Raw genomic sequence first — 21,001 nt, forward strand, 5'->3', positions numbered from 1 at the left:
GAAAAGACCTGAGAACTGGGAGAAGAAAAGCAGGAATAGCTCAAGTCATTTTTAAGAGCCATCTGTTGGAAATGTATTATTCAATACTACAAGGACAAAGAGGGAGGAAGGCTTCACCACAACCTAAGAGGGCACTACCAAAACAAGGAGTTCCTGTGGTGTTTTTTTTTTTCTTCCCCAAAAACCTTCAACTATTTCAAACCTATCACAGTTCATACAACACAAAGTTAAGTCATTCAGGTTTTGATGCTTCCTCCTGTGCCCTTACAAAAGCTGCTCCTTCCACAATGCTGGCCTTTGTACAAAGACACTTTCTCCCTGAACAGCACTGATGCTCAGAGAATCAAAAGTGTTTGGTTTTGTTGTCTTTTTTTAAATGCTGTATTTAAAGCATTGAAAACACACATCACTGATTTTCAGAAGCTACTATCTAGCCTAGGTCACACACATTGTATGGTTTGTCACATTTACCTGCCCTCAAACTACATCAGAAAGAGACAAGTTAAATTGGTTCATGCAAGACTTAATCCACACATTTCTTCTTTTCTCCTTTGACAATCTAGAATCCTACAAAGACTCAAACCTCAAGTACTCAAAGGAACTCTGCTGCACAAGAGATTTCTGTAAGGAATCAAACACTCTACTCATGTGCCAACTCTTCTCCCACCAGAACAGACACAAAACCCCACACCACAGTTCCGCAACATCATACTCACACATTATTTTGCTATTGCACATTCTTGTATTATTACAATTGGAGAGAGGCATGTTCAGAATCCTTGTTTCCTTTTTTCCTCTCTCATATTGCCCTTGTATTTGTCCTGGATGTATGAATTTGGTCCTCAAGACTACACACAGTAGCTCTTCTCTAAGAGAACTAATACTCTCCATTACGTAAACCTGTGAATTTAGCACTGGCTAAAGATACCAGACTCATCCTTCTGAAGTCAATTAGTTCATTAAAATAGCAGACAGAGGAGAGAAGCAGTCAACTGGGGAACAGAAGGACAGCAGAACAGTACTGTTATACTTCATGTACAGCTATTAAAAATATGCTTACCAGAGTCTACAAATACACCGAATGAATGAATCTCTGATTTCTAATACTATAAGATATCTTTTGAGACTAAGAAGAGAGACACACTGTTGGGTACAATTGTTTTTTCTATTCCCAGAAACAAAATTTGGATCACAGGATGGACATTCAATCTATCTTGCCTGAAATCAGAGACTCTTTCCTAGTATAGTGTACTTGAAGGAGGGAACAAGACATCCATCTTAAAAGAAGGCTACTGAAACAAGTGCAGAGAATACCTGCTCCCTAAACAAAACACAGTTGATATGTTAAAAACTAGTCTCCAGATAGGCTTAATAATTCATACAACATGTAAGTCCCACACTGTTTTAAAACGTTAATTTTTTCCCCATACCATCCCTTCTCTCTAAGTCATTCTACATCAGTGCCTGTGTCACAGGCAGGGGATAGTTCACGAAGTTTCTGGGCTTCTGTTATATTATTCAACTTGCCAAAACATTTCAGTGTGCAGCTCAACGAATGCTCTCCATTATGGCATGAATCACAGCAGATCTCCTCCAGTGACATTCAGTATGCAGGAAAAAATGAAAACCCAAGTTGTCATCTTGAAACTCCTTGTTTTAAATGTCTCTTAGAGTGGCTGACAAAAGCAAAGGTGGTCAGTGGTACTGAACATCTGCATTGTCACAGATACGTAATCTTTCATGTTTTCTTTGACAACAAACTCACAAAAGACAGCACATGAGCACTGATGTGAAGCAGCCCACACAACTGTTTTCAAAAATCATTTTGTTGTGAGTGCATCTCTAGGTATCCGTTTTTAAAACTGTATTTGTCCCTCACCCCCCAGAAAGGGGGCAATTCAAACATCACAATATACAGGCTCATTAAATTACAGATAAGGTGCATTACTTTGCAATCTTGCGTAAGAGTGTGTTTTATAGGAAAAGAGATTTATTCTCTATCATTTTGCTCTCAGAAATCACAGGGAACACGACTACAGTGCACTTCATATGATGTACTAAGCCCCTTATTCAGAAGCAGAAGTAGTGGTTTTAGTTGTTCATAAGGTTAGGGGAAAAGCAAGAAAAGGGGGGGAGAATAAAACATTTCCTTACTCGTTCATATTCATCCTTGGCTTTACTAAGCATTTCCAGGATGTCAATGGGCTTGTTTTCATTGCAGCCATTGGTTCTGGTAGGACTTTTTCTGTCCTGGGAAACTTGTGATCTCTGAGCTTCTTGTTGTACCACTCTGTAACAGCAAAGAAGAAACACAACTTCAGAATTTTATCTCGAATTAACGTCTTGCAAAAAGCAGTAAATAAAAGTGTACTCCCAGCTTATTAACACATTTTGTTCTGCCTGAATAAAAGCCTAACACATAGTTGTCCAAAGTTACATAGGTTTTCATTTGCTACAAGGTTTATACAAATCGTCAAATAGTCTGTACGATTTATCTCCAGTGCAGATAGTACTGGTCTGTCTCTCACAGTTTGCCTACAGTAAATACTGCTTCTGTGAAACAGTCATGTTTAGACATTTTCACAATAAAATATGTGGACATCCAAGCCATACAATATACAAAGAGCACATGTATTATACCACAGACTTACTTCTCAACATGATTTTTTCCATATTTAGCCAAGTCAAGCCATGTTATTCAACAAAATCAATTATGACACAGTTCTGATTCAGGACAAGGCCTACCATTATACAACACCACAAAGACAGTGGTAAAGAAGACAGCTGGCTCACACCAAATGTCTCTGGAGCCAGCCAGCCAGGAGGCTTACAGCACGACAACCCTTACTACCACACTTAAGGCTCTGGGAAGAATGACAAACGATTTTCTTCTTCAACTGTTGTCATTCCAATTACCTGCAGGTCTACAACACATCCTTTCCTCTGACCTTTGGTACCTACAGTTCATTCACCGTTTCTACTCCACCCCTACCTGCCTCAAGTATCAAACCCCTTTGATTTAAAAGATGGTTAAGACATGCAAGATGCGTACCTGGTACGTTTCCCTAATACAAGTAAAGGCAGCATATACTCCTAATCCATTCGCAATTCACAAGATATACATGGTTGTGCAATGCACTAAAGCTTATCCTCTTGAAATAAACACACACCAGCCTGTAATCCCTTCTTTTTTAAGCCTGCATTAATGAAATATGTTAAGAAAAAACAAGCACTGCAAACAGGGCAGAGCTCTGCAGCTGGCATGGCACTTGAGAGTTCTCAAACTGTGGAACTAATGGCTGATGGGGGAGGTAAAAGGTGCCATCATAACAATCACAGAAAGTGCCAATCATTCCAGCCTCCAGTTTCTTTGGGTCAGTTCAGATTCAGGACAAACTGTAGCTCAGATTCAGGACAAACTGGGAGACTGTAATTAGATATTTACATGCACCTTTATGTTGCCATTCCTGGGGAAAAAAAAGTTAAAGTTTTGGAAGTTTCTTTTCAGTTTTCTAGCAACCAAACCACATCACTAGAGTTTAGCTGTGTTTATTTGAAGAAGGGTTGGATTTGGCTTCTAAAATTCAACCCTTCTTCAAAATTACTTTGAAAATTTTAAATAATACCAGCTGCTTATTTAACCAGCTTCTCATTATTCGCACAGCTTTTTCTGTCTGCAAGCAAGCATTCACCTGCAAATGGTAACTCAGAACAGGCAGGCCAATCTACACTGAGCATTTCTAAGAACTGCAGCATGTGCTTGTTTGGATGAAGCAGCTCAACACTGTACAAATGTTTCTATGGTGACACCCTGAGAGAACATTTTGCTCCAGCACCCCACGCCATCATACAGCCCTGACTTAGGACCTGTCTAAACTCATCTCCAAAACTACGGGTGAGAAAGGGCAAGGTAGGAGAATACCAGAATACTTTGCTGATGTTTTAAGTGTTGGCATAGTTGTATCAGAAAAGTAAATATTTCAGTTAAAGGTAAAATTCTTTTTCTAAGAACAGATTATCCTCTCATGCAGATGAAGTGTCTAACAGCTCTTCCTCCATCTTCTGTCTTGTGCAGGTTACAGTCAGATGGTGGTGATGGGGTAAATGTGTAACACTAAAACCCCAAAGCTCCCTGCAATACTGTCCCACTTTTAGCTTGCTGCCTGTATCTCAGAATCCAGTTTGGGTCTGACTGTTGAAACACAGTAAACAAGCCTGTAAACTAACCTATAAACCCCGCTATGAATTTACACATCAGAATGCAATAGTTTCACAAAGATTTGAAAACCCTAATTTCTGTCCTACTGCATCTAGAATGCTCATCCCTCAAACAATCACCTTGACCCAATTTAATTCCTTTTGAAGTCAGGAGTTTGATGACTCCCATTATATTTTTTTCATTTCAGAAAATTCTAGATTTTTTTTTAAGCAAAAAGTTCTGTAAATTAAAACCCCTTGCTGGGGAAAAAGTCAACTAATGCAAATCCGTACGTCGAGCATGCTCTCTACACAATCCAGGATTAAATCTCTTTTTAAGCAAGGCCTGCTGTTTCCTTCCATTATATCAGGCAGTGGAAGAGGCACACATTCCTCCAGGGATACAGTCACTGCTGTGACCATTTGTGTTAGAATATACGCAGTTACAGCATTGAAAATATACCTGGCACAACCTCACTGAAGGGACTAGGGTGAGCAGAGGGGGAGAGGGAGAGAATGTGAGAACTGAAGTCTGTGATTGCAAAGCCTACAAACATTAACCGTTCTTTTTTAAAGATAAGCCACCAAAATATAAATGGATGGTCTGCAATCTTGTTAACTCAGTCTGGCACAATAAGGTCAAGTTAAGCTGCAGGAAAAAAGAGTACAAATCTCCTTGAAGCCTTAGATGGGTGTGGTTTTGAAACTCAGAGGTACAATAAAGGCTCTTTCTTATCAGTAATAAAACCCCCACCTAAACAAAAGGGCAAAAATCCATTTTTCCACCTAAGACAAAATTATGGAACAAAATTAATGCTCTTGGAAGACAATGTAAATATTTATTTCAAAACATACTGAACTAAGTCTGACGGAGCCTCAGCCATGTGCTGAGAAATGAAGCTTTTCTTCTCTAAGATTCCATTTTATTCTATTAAGTTAAAGAGTATATTTGAAGTTTTCTTAAACACATCTTTCATCCCAGGATGAAACAATTCCTGCAATTTCAGCCTCCCTCGCATAGAGAAGCAACAAAAGCATCAGCATTTTTACCTTTCTTCTGACTGCCTCTACACATCTTGGGGGAGAAAAAGCTTGATGTTTGTGGAAACAGATGTCAGCAAAATTGTATTAATGCACTTTTCAGTAAGTTTCTAACAGCAGCCTCAGAAGTGCAGCATTTCCATCCTACAGTAATGTGCAACTAGAATGTCTTCATTTTCCCCAGTATGAGTCTTTAGATACTCAGAAGCTATAACATGTATGGTACCAAACAAAGTGTGATTTCATTCTACAGTGCTCTTTCAACAAAATACAAGGAAATAGACTTACTCTAAATACCTGAGTACAGAAATAGCCTCTGCCGATACTTTTGTTACCTCCAAATCAATACACAACTTTCAAGGAAAAAAGAAATAGAGCTATTGAGACATTTGGTAATCCAATAATGATGATGACTTTATGAAAAAAATGCTCAGATAATGGAAGACTTACTACTAGCACTTACTAAAGTCACTGAATATCTCTTTTGACCAAGTTAATAGCAGCAGAGACTAAAAATCATACTAAAGTGAGGTCCTAGCCAGCTCAATAAAATTTAACTGTCTGTATCTGGTCAATATCCAATGTACACTTTTAATTTCTCTAGATTCACTTGCATAAGCTTGAAGTGACAAAGCTCAATACATGTTCCCCAAAGTCTGCTTGATACATTAGCTCTAATTTCAGTTTCAAAGATACTTGTAATCCACAATCATTTCATCACCTAGCATAAGAAGTTCTAACATTTGAAAAATGCATTTCAGCTTTTTGACCTTCCAAAGTAATTTGTAATCTCATAAACTTTCTAGGGGGCTGAGATGCTACAGTCACAAGAGTGTATGAATATCTACACCATCAACAGGAGCGAAGAAGTAACACTACTTTTGGCAGTTCTGCCTCTCTGTGCCAATAAAGCTGCAACACAGGTACCAGGGACACAAGAAAAGGCAGGCTACAGAAGCTTACAAAGGAGATGACAAAAAGGCTTAGACTATTCCCAGACTGACTTTAAATGTCCCTGCTGGGTTACAGTTATTTTCAGAATATTACAGAATCCAGCAAAAAGGTGAGATGTGCTTTATGGGCTGCTGTGCCATGGCTAGACTGGTCTGTTATCTGTTACACTTTTAAAGATCCCTGAAGCATCTCTAGCCCATGATTCATGCTATATAGGAACTAAGCTTAATAGCAAATGAACTCAAGTTTTGCCATACAACACTTCCATCTGCACTGTAGTTGTACATGACAGAATAGGAAGATGCTAAAGTTCAAAGAGTTCAGCTTTGTCTTCCACTTCAAACATTGTCATCTTAGAAGATGCATTAAAAGAAAGCCGTGGCCATCTGATACTCTTCTCATACAAAGCGGAGGCAACAGACATTTTTCTTTGTTTTGGTAACAATTTCCAAGAGTCAGTTTCACACAATTGTTTTCAATTAACCCTTAAAATCAATCCCAGTATTTGGAAAAGCCAAATAAGAGCAAGAAGTTAAACACAGCTGGGAGGTGAGAAGGAAGAAGTGGGAAATAGAAACTGTCTAGGGTTATACGGATGAGAGAAAAAAATAAAGAATTTAGAAAAAGAATTTTATATCAAATATCAAAATCCATAATTTGTGTTGCCTTACATGGCTTCTGTGGAGAAAAAACAATCCAAAGCAAAAATCCCAGACCAAGAAATTCTGCTTAAGTATATGGAAACCAGTTAAAGTGTTGGCCTGCCTTCAAGTTTTGTCTGTCTTTAGGATGTCACAACTTGCAAGACACAACATGCTGGTTAAGTCATGCAACAGAAAAAAAAAAGTTCAGGAAAGTGAAAAGGAAAGTTCAGGAAAAATAATGAAGAAAAGCACAGGAGAGAACAAGGAATGACCAGATATCCTATGTAATACACTTGCATTTTGCAGTTTTGCATCTTTCCTAGCGTAATCAAACAATTCAAGCTCCTTCCTTTTGTAAGGACACTGAAGATTTGTTGAAGTTAATTCTCATCCATTTCTATTAGTAAAACATCTCGGCTTAATCTGCAAGGCAGCTCCCCTGAAAGAACAGAAAGGTGCAAGAACAGCCTCCAGTCACAGCATTTCAAAGACTTTGTGCCACATCATCAACTCAACCAGTTCCACCCTCCTTTGAGACCTCTGCTGCTCTCCAGGCTTAAGCCCTCCAGCTGTGCAACCATCTACAGTAAAGATACACTACCTACACTGCTGCGGCAGCAGCAGCTTCAAGCTAACAAACCCAAGTTACTGCAAATACAGTCTTTCAAAGTTTCTTTAAATTGAGACCATTTCAGAAATGACATCTCTAGGAGCCCTTGGAACTACAAAATAAGAGCAAGTGACACAGCAGCTTCACAAACCAACTTTATCTCCAGAGGGGAAGGGAAAAATCAAACAATCCAGAAATTAGCAACAGGCTCCTATTATTTTATACTTTTCCTTATTCTTCCAACATTGCTTTAATTCTGTAAGATTCTACCTACTTCTTCCACTATTCTCCAGCCCTTGGCTTGAGTCAGAAATAGTAACTAACCCTTAAAATCAAAACACCCCACAAATCCAAACAAAAACAAGCCCATTACCAAATAAACCACAAAACTAAAAAAACATGGGCCATCATTTGATTACACTTTCTACAGAATGATCTTTTGCCAGCACCCCCATACAAAATGAAATAAACTGTTCACACTTGCTTTCATTGGAGAATGCAAACTAAGGCTTAAACTGATTTTTTTACCCCTTAACTAAAACTTCTAAGGCTGTAGGGTTTTTTTTATCAGAAACCCAGCATTTTGATTAATAAAAACCCTGTTACTATACTAGTTAAGGAATGAGAAAAAAACCCAAACATGTTCACGAGGTTCATTTTTCTGTATTGCATAAAAGAATTACAGAATAAGACCACAGTACTTACTTAGCCATGAGTTTTGCTATTCGATGACAGTCATTCTTGTCGTAAAACCAGATACTGTAAATTGACACTTGAAGATAAAAAAAAAGTGCAAATGTAAGACAGAAGTTTAAGGAAAAAAAAATCAAATCAGTAGCAAATCCCTTAGATCTGCAACATGTGAATTACCATCAGTTTCCACTCACTGTGTGACTGACCGGTATTTATAAAGTAATCAGAAATAGCACATGTGCAAACACAAATCCAATTCAGTCAGTCTAAATGCAAGAACTACAAAATGTTGATACTGTTTGCAACTAAAAGTGACAGAAAAATTAAGTTTGATCAGATGTCTTCACACTACAGTTGTGGCCTTCTGTTTGAAATTACTGACTTCACCATTTAAACTAGGCTAAAGAATATCCTTTCTAATTTTTAAGCATTCATTTTTAAATTTATCAGATTTTGAAGGTCAACTAAAATGTTAAAGCTGGAATTACAATATGATAGTTTAGACAGAGGCTTTCTGGTAGTTTCCTCTCCAAATTATGTTTGTAAAAAGTACTCGTATAGTCAAAAACGTCAACCAAAGCCCACTCAAAATCATTTCAAGCCATGGCAAAGACCGAAATTATTTACCAAACTTTTTTCCTAGACATTCCAGTTATCCTAGGCTTACTGTGTTGGACCAAAACCCTCAAACAGTCATGCCCACACTTCATTTCATCCTAAGACAAACTGAAGTTCTACTTAAATTTTTTATTACCAACTATATTCATCTGGGCGTTTGTTTCAGGTTACAGTTTAAGCAATGGACAACAAAGATTTTCAAGTCACAGACAGAAATCAATACAGCACAATTTAAGGAACTTTCATCTTACAAAAGATGAAACAATTAAAAAAGCATTTCAAACATGTAGCCAATGCTTATGAAATATTTGTTAATATTTACAGTTTGGTACAACTGCATTGTCTACTGGATAGAAATATGAAAATGTTTCTAGTTTGAGCTACTTCTGTAGTCATGTAGCACATTTCAGCCCTGAAGAAAAGCTCTTTCCCTTCCCTGACTTCATTATCAGACAAACTGCCAAGAAGAAAGCTTCTTCAAAAGCATACTTGCTGAAGAAATGAAGATAAGGAACCTATAATGGTATCTTCATAGGACAAATGATAAAAGTCACACTCAATTCTGCCAGAAACAGGCCTACACAAGACCAGAAGTAGATTAAAATCTCAGTTTGGTATACAGACTATCAGGCTTTTTTCCACTTTGTATTACTGGCAAGCAATCAGAGGGAGTCGTGGCAAAGCATTAAGGGTACTACAAAGATGTACAGCAGATTATGAACAACTTAGGCATTAACTTAGATACGGTCCAACAGGCTGGAATGTTTACCTTCCTCTTTTCAAAAGAGGAATTATCAGTTCAGCTCCCTTGCCCTATAAGTATGTGTCTTCCAACTCCATTACTATATTTGACATACTTTATGCATACATGCAATTTTAGCTATGAATATCCTTATTTAAAAGAGAGCTGGCACTTACTAATTTTTATGTATATGTGTGATCTTTCTACTACACCCAGCAAATCTTCAGCTGAATGTTCATAAGTCTAATGGCATACCTTTCTACTGCAATTCTTCTAAGACTTTCATCCAACAAAGCCAATAACTTATGTGACTCATTTTTTCATTTTAGTTCAACACTTTTTATCCAGTTTTTCTACACTGAATGGTGGGCAGCATCCTTAGTAATCAAGTAGAAGCAGTTTGTAATCATCATCAGCAATATCTTTCAGTTGGATTCACATACATTTTAACACACAAGAAGTAATGAATAATCCATACCACAGAAAAATCAGACTTGATAAAATGAAGTCATCAGTAGCCTTCATCTACACTCTTCTCTGACGTATACAATTTTTACTAGAAACCCACAAATATTTATCTAAACACAACACTCAACTTCTCTCCAAGCTTGACCAGGTAAATCATTAAAACTTGATTGAAATTGCTATGGGAAAACAGAGATTTAGAGAAAACAAAAGTGTTATGGAAGTCTTCCTGCTCAAACCTAACAGCTGCATGACACCAAAAGGAAGGTCTTGGTCTCTTCAGCACCAAGCTCCCATTGCTCCCGCAGGCACTCAGCTTACTGTACCAATATTGCCCAGACGCCAGATCTGAATTAAGAGTGAGATAGCAAAAAGCAACAATGAGGTGGGGGCCTCACTTTTTCATAATATAAAATAAATTTGCATCCCAAAGCTGTAATTTCACTTCAGTTTGCATTGTAACTAAGCAGAAAAAAGCGGTGTCATCATCCCACAACTTTGGCATTAACTAATCCTACCGCAGTTCGCCCCTCTTCCTCATGTCAACTGGATACATTTTTAGTCCATAATAGTTCCTCGATACTATTTGTGCCTCTAGTTCACAAACATGTCATGTAGTACAAGAGAGAGAATAGAAACAAGAAGCTGGGAGCAGCACAGTAAGACAAAACTGTTAAAATGTTCATGAAACTGTAGTCAGAGAATAGCAGGCCAGATGTGCACATGGGACTCATCAGCACTGCTTGTTTCAGCAATTCCAGACACTACCACTCTCTTGCCTTAGCCAGTTCAGCCATTTGTGCAGACAGGGCTTCTTCTCATTCAAAAAGATGATGCTTAACAGTTACCTTAACTAGCTGGAAGAGTTGACAGAAAAGAGAGAAGTTTTACTTTAGAGTTCCAATTTAGATGTTGCTATTCAATAAAAAGTAACAACTGGAAGGGGAGCACAAATAACAGCCTTTCAAGCTGCCACTAGAAGGAAAGGACTCAATTTGAAATCCATCCTACAGGAAACCATCTATAAAGAAAAGCATGTGTACACATCATTCACATATGGTATATGCATCATTTTACACTTCAAACAGAGTTTAAGACAAAAGCACATAAAGTAATCTCTCTCAAAGCTCATGGTTCTTCTAACAGCAAGGTTAGCTGAAAATATCACCTCAGTCAATCTGCTCTAATATCTTCTTCACTGAGATTCCTCATTCACTATTCAGATTTTCCTCAATCTAAATATTAGCCTGCCACATAGATTTATAAATCACTAGAATTAATAATAAAGCAGTCCCTCCCTTTCCTATTGTTTTGAATATCTAAGGGCATCTCACAAATACAGTTCACAGCACAGTCTCACAAGCAGTTGCACTGGAGTAATTCAGCAGGTGGCAAGCAAGACCAGGAACCCTTTAACAAAGGCCACCTGATAAAGTACAGTGTGAAAAAAGAGTGACTACCACTTAGCTACACCAAACCAGAGTGGAAATCCCCTTCCAGTTAGAGTGCCATCTTTCAGGTCAAACAAAGTACTTTTAGAACTTTGCAGCTTCCAACGGTTCCTCCCCCCACAGCTTTCATTGCTTCTTCTGCTGTAGAGGTATCAAGAACAGGCTCCCTTCTTATCTCAGCCTGAACCGCTGGGTTAATGCATTTGCTGGAGTGCCATTCAGCTTCAGCAAGCACAGAGATATGTTACGCTTAATGCATTGCCAGCTAGGAACAGAGGTGATAACGAGAGAATCTCCTTACCAGGAAAGATGCCCTGGTGTGAAACCACTCGGGAGCTTTTTCAAATCATTTTAATTGACATTATGGAACTCTTTTTCTTTTTATAGTCAGAATATAACTTTGGGTAATTAATACTAATACAACAAACCCAGGAGACAGCACTCTGTAATCTAGTTTACAGCTTATACAAACCTTTCCAAAATCCTTTATTTCTGGTTTACTGATTCTTACTCTTGGACAGGAATAAGAAGCGAGAGAAAAAAACCAAGCAAACAAACCAACCAAAAAAAAAACACCAAAAAAACACCACCACCAACAACAACAAAAAAATCACACCAGACAAGGGCCATTTATTTTAATACCCAAGTTCTACGCTTGGCATCTGTCTTTTCAGAACAATGGAAATAAATCTGCCTGACCTTGCAAGTGGAGTAGCTGGGATTAAAAAGCCTTTTCAGCAAGACCAACACTACCAATACAACAGAAAAGTTATAAGTGAGAAAGACTTAGAGGAATACCTCTTGCAGACTTTAAGAGGTAAGTTGACCATTGCTTAAAACCTTGACTAATTTTCTATTATTTATCACTATTGACTATCATCTCCAAACTCTCATATTAGAGGTCTGAACTTTCAGACAGGTCTATTACTACTTTTACTGGCAGAACTGTATGCATTTTTTTTCTTTAACCAGAGTTTAGTGGACTTCATAAAACACAGACAAAAGGGAATAAGCTTAGGTTCATTTAAAAAATGGCCAGTAAGATTCAGTGCTTCATGAACAAATATTCTAAAGAATGTGCACGTGTCCAGAGGGAAAGTTATACAAGGATCACAGGGATCCAGCAACACACATTCCAGATTAAGAAATAACAAATAACACATTAATTATGAAGTATAATCTAAAGAAAATATAAAATCTACCTTTTAAGATGAATTCTAAATCAGAAAAAACATTACATTAAGCAAAACAATTTCTTTTCATTTTGCAATTTATTTGTTCACATTTAGAGATATTTGCTTTCTTCAGTTCTTTCTAACAATGAAAAGTAGAACACCTTTTTTTTCTTATTTACCACTGTAATTGGTATAATGTCTCAGAGCTTCTCGGTCACACCCCAGACCATGTGCTTTAAAATCTGATGTAACAAATAATGAATAAATGGCCTAAGTTTTCAGGCAGCATTATATGCAGCTTTTAAAGTAGATACAGCCTTTCTCAAAGACTTGGGGTTAGGTATTCTTTTGGGACTTGAACCATATTATGTAGCCAGAATGATTTTGAGAAAAAAAAATAAATTAAAACCAATAATAAATGTACAACCAAGCAGGCCCTCCTCTTTCAGTTATTAAAGAATTTCAAAAGAACTTCACTTTAAGCCTTTAGAGATACACCACATTAAGCCCTTGGAGATATACATTCCATTAACCCCTGGCTTAAACCTGTTTGAATTAGTCCCAAAAATGCCAGTTTTTCATTGCCAGCAGGCAGCTGCACAAAGCAAACACCCTTCTGCATGAAGATAAATTGGATACTTCCAAATCTATGCATACAACTAAAACACACATGTTGAAATTTATCCGCAAATCCAAATTAATCCCAAAAAAGTCCTTCAGGGGTGTTCTTAGATTGGCTTTTGGGGTTTGTTTTTTTTTTGTTAAGTTTCATGAACACTCTGCAGATAAAGGCAAATAGCTTTAACACTGAAGATTTCAATCATATGATTCGTTTTTTTCTAACTAATTCAGGGAATCGTGGTCAGAAAATTTTAGAAACTGTATATAAGAAAGAGAATCCAAGCACAGCTAAATGCAAAACGTAAGGGAATTACCTGTGCTGAAATCTTAAGGAATAAAACGATTAGATACTGTTTTCTATGCATTTAAGCTTGTATTTGAACAAAATGAACACTAGCAGAACACACAAAAACTGATCATCTGCTTACTTGTGACACTTGGGGAAATAACTGATGATGTGCTAACTACACTGAGCATTTTCAACCTGCAGTCAGCACAGACTGTTTCTGGACATGCTTCCACCCTCTTCCAGAAGACAGGACATAGTGAGGAAACAAAGGATAATTTCTGACTGAAGTCCCTTAAAGAGCATTAGAAAATGAGAAAGATTGGGGGGGACAGCGGAGAGAGTGGGTAAGAGAGAACACTCTCAGTTCCTTCAGAGTGCAATTATTTCCTGTATCCAGGCTATAAAGTCTGTAATTTCCTTGCTCATGTTTGTATGAATGTCTTCCTTCCTTGCACCTTCTATGTCATCTCCATCCTAACTCCCACAGATATAATACAACAGTATTCCACAAGAAGAGGGGAGCTTTCATCAATAAAGAAAAAAAGGCACATAATTTGCTTTAGGGGTTGCTAATGAACATCTAATGAGCATCCTTATAGGCCCCTTTCAGATAATGGAAGGCTGCTATGAGGTCTCCACGCAGCCTTCTCTTCTCCAGGCTGAACAGCCCCAACTTTCTCAGCCTGTCTTCATACAGGAGGTGCTCCAGTCCCTGATCATCCTCGTGGCCTCCTCTGGACTTGTTCCAACAGTTCCATGTCCTTTTTATGCTGAGGACACCAGAACTGCACACAATGCTCCAGGTGAGGTCTCACAAGAGCAGAGTAGAGGGGCAGGATCACCTCCTTTGACCTGCTGGTCACGCTTCTTTTGATGCAGCCCAGGATACAGTTGGCTTTCTGGGCTGTGAGTGCACACTGAAGCCGGCTCATGTTCGTTTTCTCATTGGCCAACACCCCCAAGTCCTTCTCCTCAAGGCTGCTCTGAATCTCTTCTCTGCCCAACCTGTAGCTGTGTCTTGGATTGCTCTGACCCAGGTGTAGGACCTTGCACTTGGCATGGTTAAACTCCATGAGGTTGGCATCAGCCCACCTCACAAGTGTGTCGAGGTCCCTCTGGATGGCATTCCTTCCCTCCAGCATATCAACCGAATCACACAGCTTGGTGTCATCAGTGAACTTGCTGAGGGTGCACTCAATCCCACTGTCCATGTCACCAACAAAGATGTTAAACAAGACTGGTCCCAACACTGACCCAAGAGACATCACTCATTAGTGGTCTCCAGCCAGACATTGAGCCATTGACCACAACTCTTTGCATGCAGCCATCCAGCCAGTTCTTTATCCACCAAGTGGTCCACCTATCAAACTGATGTCTCTCCAATTTAGAGACAAGGATGTCGTGTGGGACAGTGTCGAACGCTTTGTACAAGTCCAGGTAGATGACACCAGCTGCTCTACCCCGTCCGTCAGTTCCGTAGCCCCATCACAAAAGGCTACCAAATTGCTCAGGCAGGATTTCCCCTTAGTGAAGCTGTGCTGGCTGTCACCAAGCACCTTGTTGTTTTTCATGTGCCCTAGCATGCTTTCCAGGAGAATCTGCTCCAAGATTTTGCCAGGCACAGAGGTGAGACTGACTGCTCTGTAATTCCCTAGGTCATCCATTTTCCCCTTCTTGAAAATGGGGGTTATATTACCCTTTTTCCAGTCATTAGGAACTTCACCTGACTGCCATGATTTTTCAGTCACCTACTTCCCTAATCACCCAGGCTTCTCAAATCCCTGAGAAGTTTTGACATTTTCCTCTCAATGATGCATACAGAAGCAGGATTGCCAAGATTATCAGAGAAAACCACCTACTCTATGCTGTTCTTTGCCACCATAACAGAATCTATACTACTGCTCACAGACCCTAGAGGCTTTCCAAGCGGGAAACAAGAAAGGATTAACATTTGACTGTTCTTTTGGCTACACTGAAGCATTGCCAAAACAATGTTTCTATCTGTACTTCAAGGGCATATAGTGACAGGAAGAAGACATGGTGTGGAAAAGTACTGTATTGAAACAGCATACAGGCAGGTTCTGCAAATAACTGAGTGTCGTGGTTTAAACCCAGCCACACAGCTCGTTCACTCACTCCTCCCCTTTCTCCCCCAACTCTCGGAGAGCTGAGGAGGAGAATCCAAAGAATGTAGCTCCCACAGGTTGAGATAGGAACAGTTTAATAACTAAGGTATAACACAAATCACTACTGCTACTACCAATAATAATAATAATAATAATGATAAAGGAAATAACAAGTGAATATGACACCTTACCACCCACCAACTGCTAACTCACCCCACCCTACCCAACCGAGCACCGACCGATATCTCCTCCAACCCCCAGAGCACTAGCCCTTCCGTGTAACTCTCCATTACATCCTGGGCATGACATGCTGTGGTATGGAATACCTCTTTGGCTAGTTTGGGTCAGGTGTCCTGTCTCTGCTTCCTCCCGGCTGGTTCATGTGAACCTACTTGGAACACAGTACACTAGGACTCTGAAGCTTGACTGATGTTCCAACACACTATTAGATTTCAAAAGGCAGCAAGAAGACACTGACTACTATTTTACCACTCATTTGTACAACTATCCCAACACCCAAACTTGCTGGAGTCTAGACTCCAGGAAATTCTGTATAGATATCTATCTCCCAAGTCCAAAACCTACTGGGGAGAAAGAAATCTTCAACTGAAAGCTGAGCAATTGTCTCAACTTCTTGAAGCAGCAACCAACTAATATTTATTTTTTAACTTACAAAAGAGAAAGCCCTTAGAACATAAACAGACATCTCACTGGAACCTGCCCCATCACGTTACACTTGAAACAGACATCGCAATAATCAGAAATGGCCTAGGTTATAAACCAGAACATGAAGCTTATACAGATTAAAAAAAGTTATACTCACAGTTAGCATTCCTGTACAGAAGAAAAGGTTCATGGAGCTGAAACTCCATATCTTTATTTACTGGTTCAACCAGGTTGTGCATGTTCAGTCGATTCACTATCGTAAAGCCATGATAAGGAGAAGCTGCCCTATTGTTTCAATTAAAACAAAACCAAGGATTAATACCTTCATCAATGAATACTATTTTCTGAAGCAGTTATGAATTACTTTTCAAATCCCTACTTTATTAGATGAAGCTTTAGTAGTCCTGAAGCTCAGTTGTTCATCTATGTTATTTCTTGGCATGCTGACTCATTTCAATTTAAAATCATGCTTACCTCAAAGTAGGATTAAGATTAACATTACAGTTCTAGACTGCTAAACTGCTGAACCACAGATATGCCTCAAAAAAAAATCTATTAAAAAAAACCCAACTCGGGCAGGTCCAGGATTAAAATGCAAATGTGTTCAATACTTCACATGAGATAGTTTCGAGGCATTTTAGAATTGCTTAGTGAAACAATTTTTATTATCTTCATTTTTACTAGACACCAGGTGGTAAAGCAAAACATTAAGCAAGCACTGCAAGTTCAAGTCAGTTTTAGAGCTGTTTTCTCTTGCCACATGAATGTCTTGTCAACACACACAATTGTGTCCGGAAGCACCAATATAATCAAAAGCAGCATGGTAAAGGGAGGGTAAAAACCACATATAATTAGACAGTAAATATTAAGATTTCTGTAACAATACAACCACCTTTACCAAATGGCCAGCAGCAAAATCTATGGATGGAGCAAGAAATTCTAACCATCACGAGTCAGGCTTTTAATGTGCATAACAGAACTTGTTTAAAATAACCAGTTAGTCACAGGGAAACTTTTTGCCTTTTTTGTCTGTTTTGTTTTAGTTTGGTTGGCTTTCTTACATTACGTATTTTCATGCTTGGAGCTAAAGTAAAGCAGACAGGAACTGGTTCCATGTATCCCTTCACAGTGCCATTATAAAATACTGCAATGACCTAGCCTGTGGCAGTCTGTGTCAGGTCTGCATTATTTATGTGTCTCACATTCAACAGTGAGATTTCTTTGTTAGATTTTTTTATTTGCCTGTAATCTAAAACTTAAATCAGTGGTTGGTTTTATGTGCTGGTTCTCCCCTTGTCCCCATTTTCTCTATCCTATATAATTGGAAGTTTCTTCCATGGTTTTGATTAGGAGATCAAGGAATCCCCCCAACCTATGAACTAGCAGATCTCCAGCCTTTAGACAACTTTGGTTATTTACGGAAATTTCTGCCATATTCTGACAGTAAGTTAGGACAGATTATTTAAACTGCCATCTGTATTGTTTTCACAATCAATTTTATGGATTTTAGGAGACAAAAGAAGACTCAACATTTAACTCAATACACTAACAAATGCTCCAGCATTAACAAAATTAACTAGGTTTTTACGTGGCTATGTATTCAGTGTCCATCAAGTTTTATGATGTTTCAGCAGCATTTTTAATTGCTCTTGTCAGTTATTCACTTACATGCAGAGTTTATTCTTCTTCAAGTGAGTATACAGACATCAACCGCTGGACAAATGAGTAATTACAAGTTTACTGAATGCAGTAAATCCACTATGAATGCCACACATGAAGCCACCTGAGGTCTATTCTCTTATGGAAGGGAACAACCCCACCCTCCCCAAAAATCCCAATCAACCACCAACAAAGCACCTTTACCTTTTGTACACAAACAAGGTCCCTTCTATGTTGGTTTTCTCCTAAAAAAAACACAGCAATTGTATTTAAGGCATATGCTCAGTCACACAGTTATATAACTTTTGTATAGCATTTTAATTAACAAGATTCACAGTATCCTATTTCCATAAGGTTTGACATCGTAAGACTGAAAGTATGATCCCTTACTTTTGGAGACTACTTTTTTAATTAGCAAGGTAGGAAATTAAATCCATTTCCAGAAGATTTTCCTCATGCTTTCAATTTTATGGTGGGATATATAGTAATTTACAGCTTTCCTATGCTGAGCCTCATGGGTCACAGGTTCAGTTTTCTTTCTCACACCTACTTGTTTTAAATATGGATCACAATCCTTTAGTCCAAAAATATTAGACAGGTAGTCTTCCCCAACAGCAGAGCCAACAATAAAACAATCATGGACTATAGCTCTTTCATATTTCAGTTTCAAGGCAACCTTTGCCATGTGCTTGTGACTGCAAACACCAAAAGCTGTGTGCAGCCCCAGCGCTGCACATGACAATGTGAAGTTCCACATATTTTCATTTTTATAGTTTTATGATAAAACCGGTACCCAAGCAAAAACTGCATTTTATTGCTATGACAAACACTAACACCTCTCAAGTCTCACTCCTAAATTAGGGGTCTGTTCAACACACATAAGCAACAACAACAAATTACAATTAAAAGACAAACAACAAAAAGTAAACGCATCAACGGCACCCAAGAGCAAAAGAACCCTCCAGCCTCACTGCTGTCTCAGTCACAACTACTCAAAGCCGACGAACCGCGTGCAGGCACCGGCTCTCTCTCCGCAGCACAGGCGCCCTTCGGAACCGACACCTCGGCGGGGGACAGGCACCCAAACTCCAAACCTCCCTCTAGTCGCGAGCAGGCCCCGGTCTGGGCGGCTGCTGGAGCGACAGCACAGGCAACCGGAGCCCTGGCCCCGGCAGCGCCGCCGCCACCGGGTCCGCCTTCTCCGGACTTACCCACTCGTTGGCCTTCGGGCTGAAGCTGTAGAGCGCTACCTGCCCGGTCACGTCCGCGATGCTGGTGATGTAGGGGTCATGCTGCTGCAGAGCCGCCAGACTGATCTGCTGCTCCGCTCTGCCTACCGACTCCATCTTAGCTCCCAGCAACCACTCGCGGCGGAGGCCAAGAAGCAGCCACGTGGTGTCTCCGGTGCAGCCGTCCTCGCCGCCGGCCGGAACGCCAAGCCCCGTGCCTGTCGTTCCGCCGGCGCACTACCCTTCCCCAGGGGTTCGCCGCGGTCGCTACCGGCCGCGGATCCCGACAGTTCGGAGGAGGGGAGCTTCTCCCGCCCCTTCGGGACCCGGAGCCGTTTCCCCGGGTCCGTGGGCTTTGTCTTCCCCACCTCTCAGCTCCCTTGGCCGTGGGGCTTGGCCAGCGACTGTTCCCGAGGTAGCCCCGGCCCTGGTGCTTCTCTGGGTTCAGCCAGATGCGTGGCAGCCGGGCTGTGGCACCGGCAGACTGGGCGGTAGGCAGCAGCCTTGGCTGGGCCTCCACCAGCTGCGGGTTAGGTCGAGCTCCTCCATGGCAGCTGGCACAGCTGATCGATGGCCTGCACGCTCCCATGCCTGCAGACGCTCAGACACCGTTGCCGTACCTCGCCAAACACGAGAGCTGTACCCCCGGCCTCTTCCTCACAACTTAAGCTGGCTGTAGCTCCACCAAAAGATACGTCGCTCAGCTCATGCAGTGCTGCGAGGTGACGACTTCACGTCCTTCGTCGAAGAAGGGATCCTATCAGCTAGCTTATCCAGCTCTGTTCCTGGTACTTGGCCATTTGAGCATGGTTTATGAGATTTCCAGTTAACTTCTGAGTTGTCTCTCCACATCTGGACGTGCTATAAAGGGAAATAGCTTCTTTGTTTCAGCTGAACTGATAAGGATCTGCTTATTATTTATACTGTAACAGGTACTTACATACTGACGTTAGAAATAGAAAGGCTTCTGAGTTTACTCCAGGCTAGCATATGAAGAGCAATGAGCTGGGTCACAGGTCTGAGGAATTATCTCCAGTACTTTGGAGGTGTTGCTCTTTGTTCATGTGTTCATCAGTATCTGGTATCTGAGTAGTTTACAGTCTGCGTGAGATACGGAATTTTCAATGTTTTTAAAGGTATATTTTAGTATATAAATATGGTATATATTTGTAATACATACTTTTATACTAACATGGTTTTCTCAAGTATAGTAAATATCAGCTGTTCTATTCAGTACATGTTTAAGTCTCCTGGAACAATGTAACGTGCAGTGCACTGAGCTTTGCTCCTGCATTTTTTATTTATTTATTTTTAATTATTTATTTTTTTAATCATTAGTGGATTTTAGGAGCAAGAAAATGTAGAACATTTATTAGGGCTAAGACATGTATGACTTCCAAAATAGACCACTGAAGTTCAACTACCTCTGTGGCATTTTATGTAATCTGACAGAAAAAAACAGGATTGTAAATTTCTAAACAAAACCAAGTTTGTGGCAAGCTCCTGACTCTTCTGAGAAGAATTTCCACTAAGCTGTCTGGACAGGTCATGTTCTTCTCAACTGCAGGTAGACATACTTCTTATTTTAATGCATTTTTAATACATCTTTACAATATATTTCTCTCCCACAGTGGCAGACATATAATACACAAGCTATAAGTAAGCATCCAGCAGCAGTTGTGTGGTTCCATAAAAAGTCTTCATGACAAGCAGTGGAAATAGGGAGTTCCAATATAAAGTTAAGCTTTTTGGAGAGAACATTAATTTATCTGTTCCAATGTCAGAAAGTTCTGCTCGAAAATAAAAAGATACTTCTTAAAA

The 21,001-nt window shown here is 39.7% G+C and overlaps 1 protein-coding gene across 1 annotated transcript in view; it reads right to left on the reverse strand.

Moving 5' to 3' along the window:
* The window catches only part of DCP1A (decapping mRNA 1A), a 36,627-nt gene extending 17,320 nt beyond the window's left edge, over nucleotides 1–19,307 (reverse strand). The window contains exons 1-5 of the mRNA XM_031046079.2: nucleotides 19,163–19,307; nucleotides 18,156–18,196; nucleotides 16,450–16,577; nucleotides 8,152–8,218; nucleotides 2,155–2,290 (exon numbers count right to left, since the gene is read on the reverse strand). Of these exons, the coding sequence (XP_030901939.2) occupies nucleotides 2,155–2,290; nucleotides 8,152–8,218; nucleotides 16,450–16,577; nucleotides 18,156–18,196; nucleotides 19,163–19,297 (507 nt within the window). The 5' untranslated portion in view covers nucleotides 19,298–19,307. The remainder of the gene's footprint in view (nucleotides 1–2,154; nucleotides 2,291–8,151; nucleotides 8,219–16,449; nucleotides 16,578–18,155; nucleotides 18,197–19,162) is intronic.
* Nucleotides 19,308–21,001: the final 1,694 nt, after the last annotated feature.

Source organism: Melopsittacus undulatus, chromosome 9, assembly GCF_012275295.1.
Source record: "Melopsittacus undulatus isolate bMelUnd1 chromosome 9, bMelUnd1.mat.Z, whole genome shotgun sequence".
Classification (NCBI taxonomy): domain Eukaryota; kingdom Metazoa; phylum Chordata; class Aves; order Psittaciformes; family Psittaculidae; genus Melopsittacus; species Melopsittacus undulatus.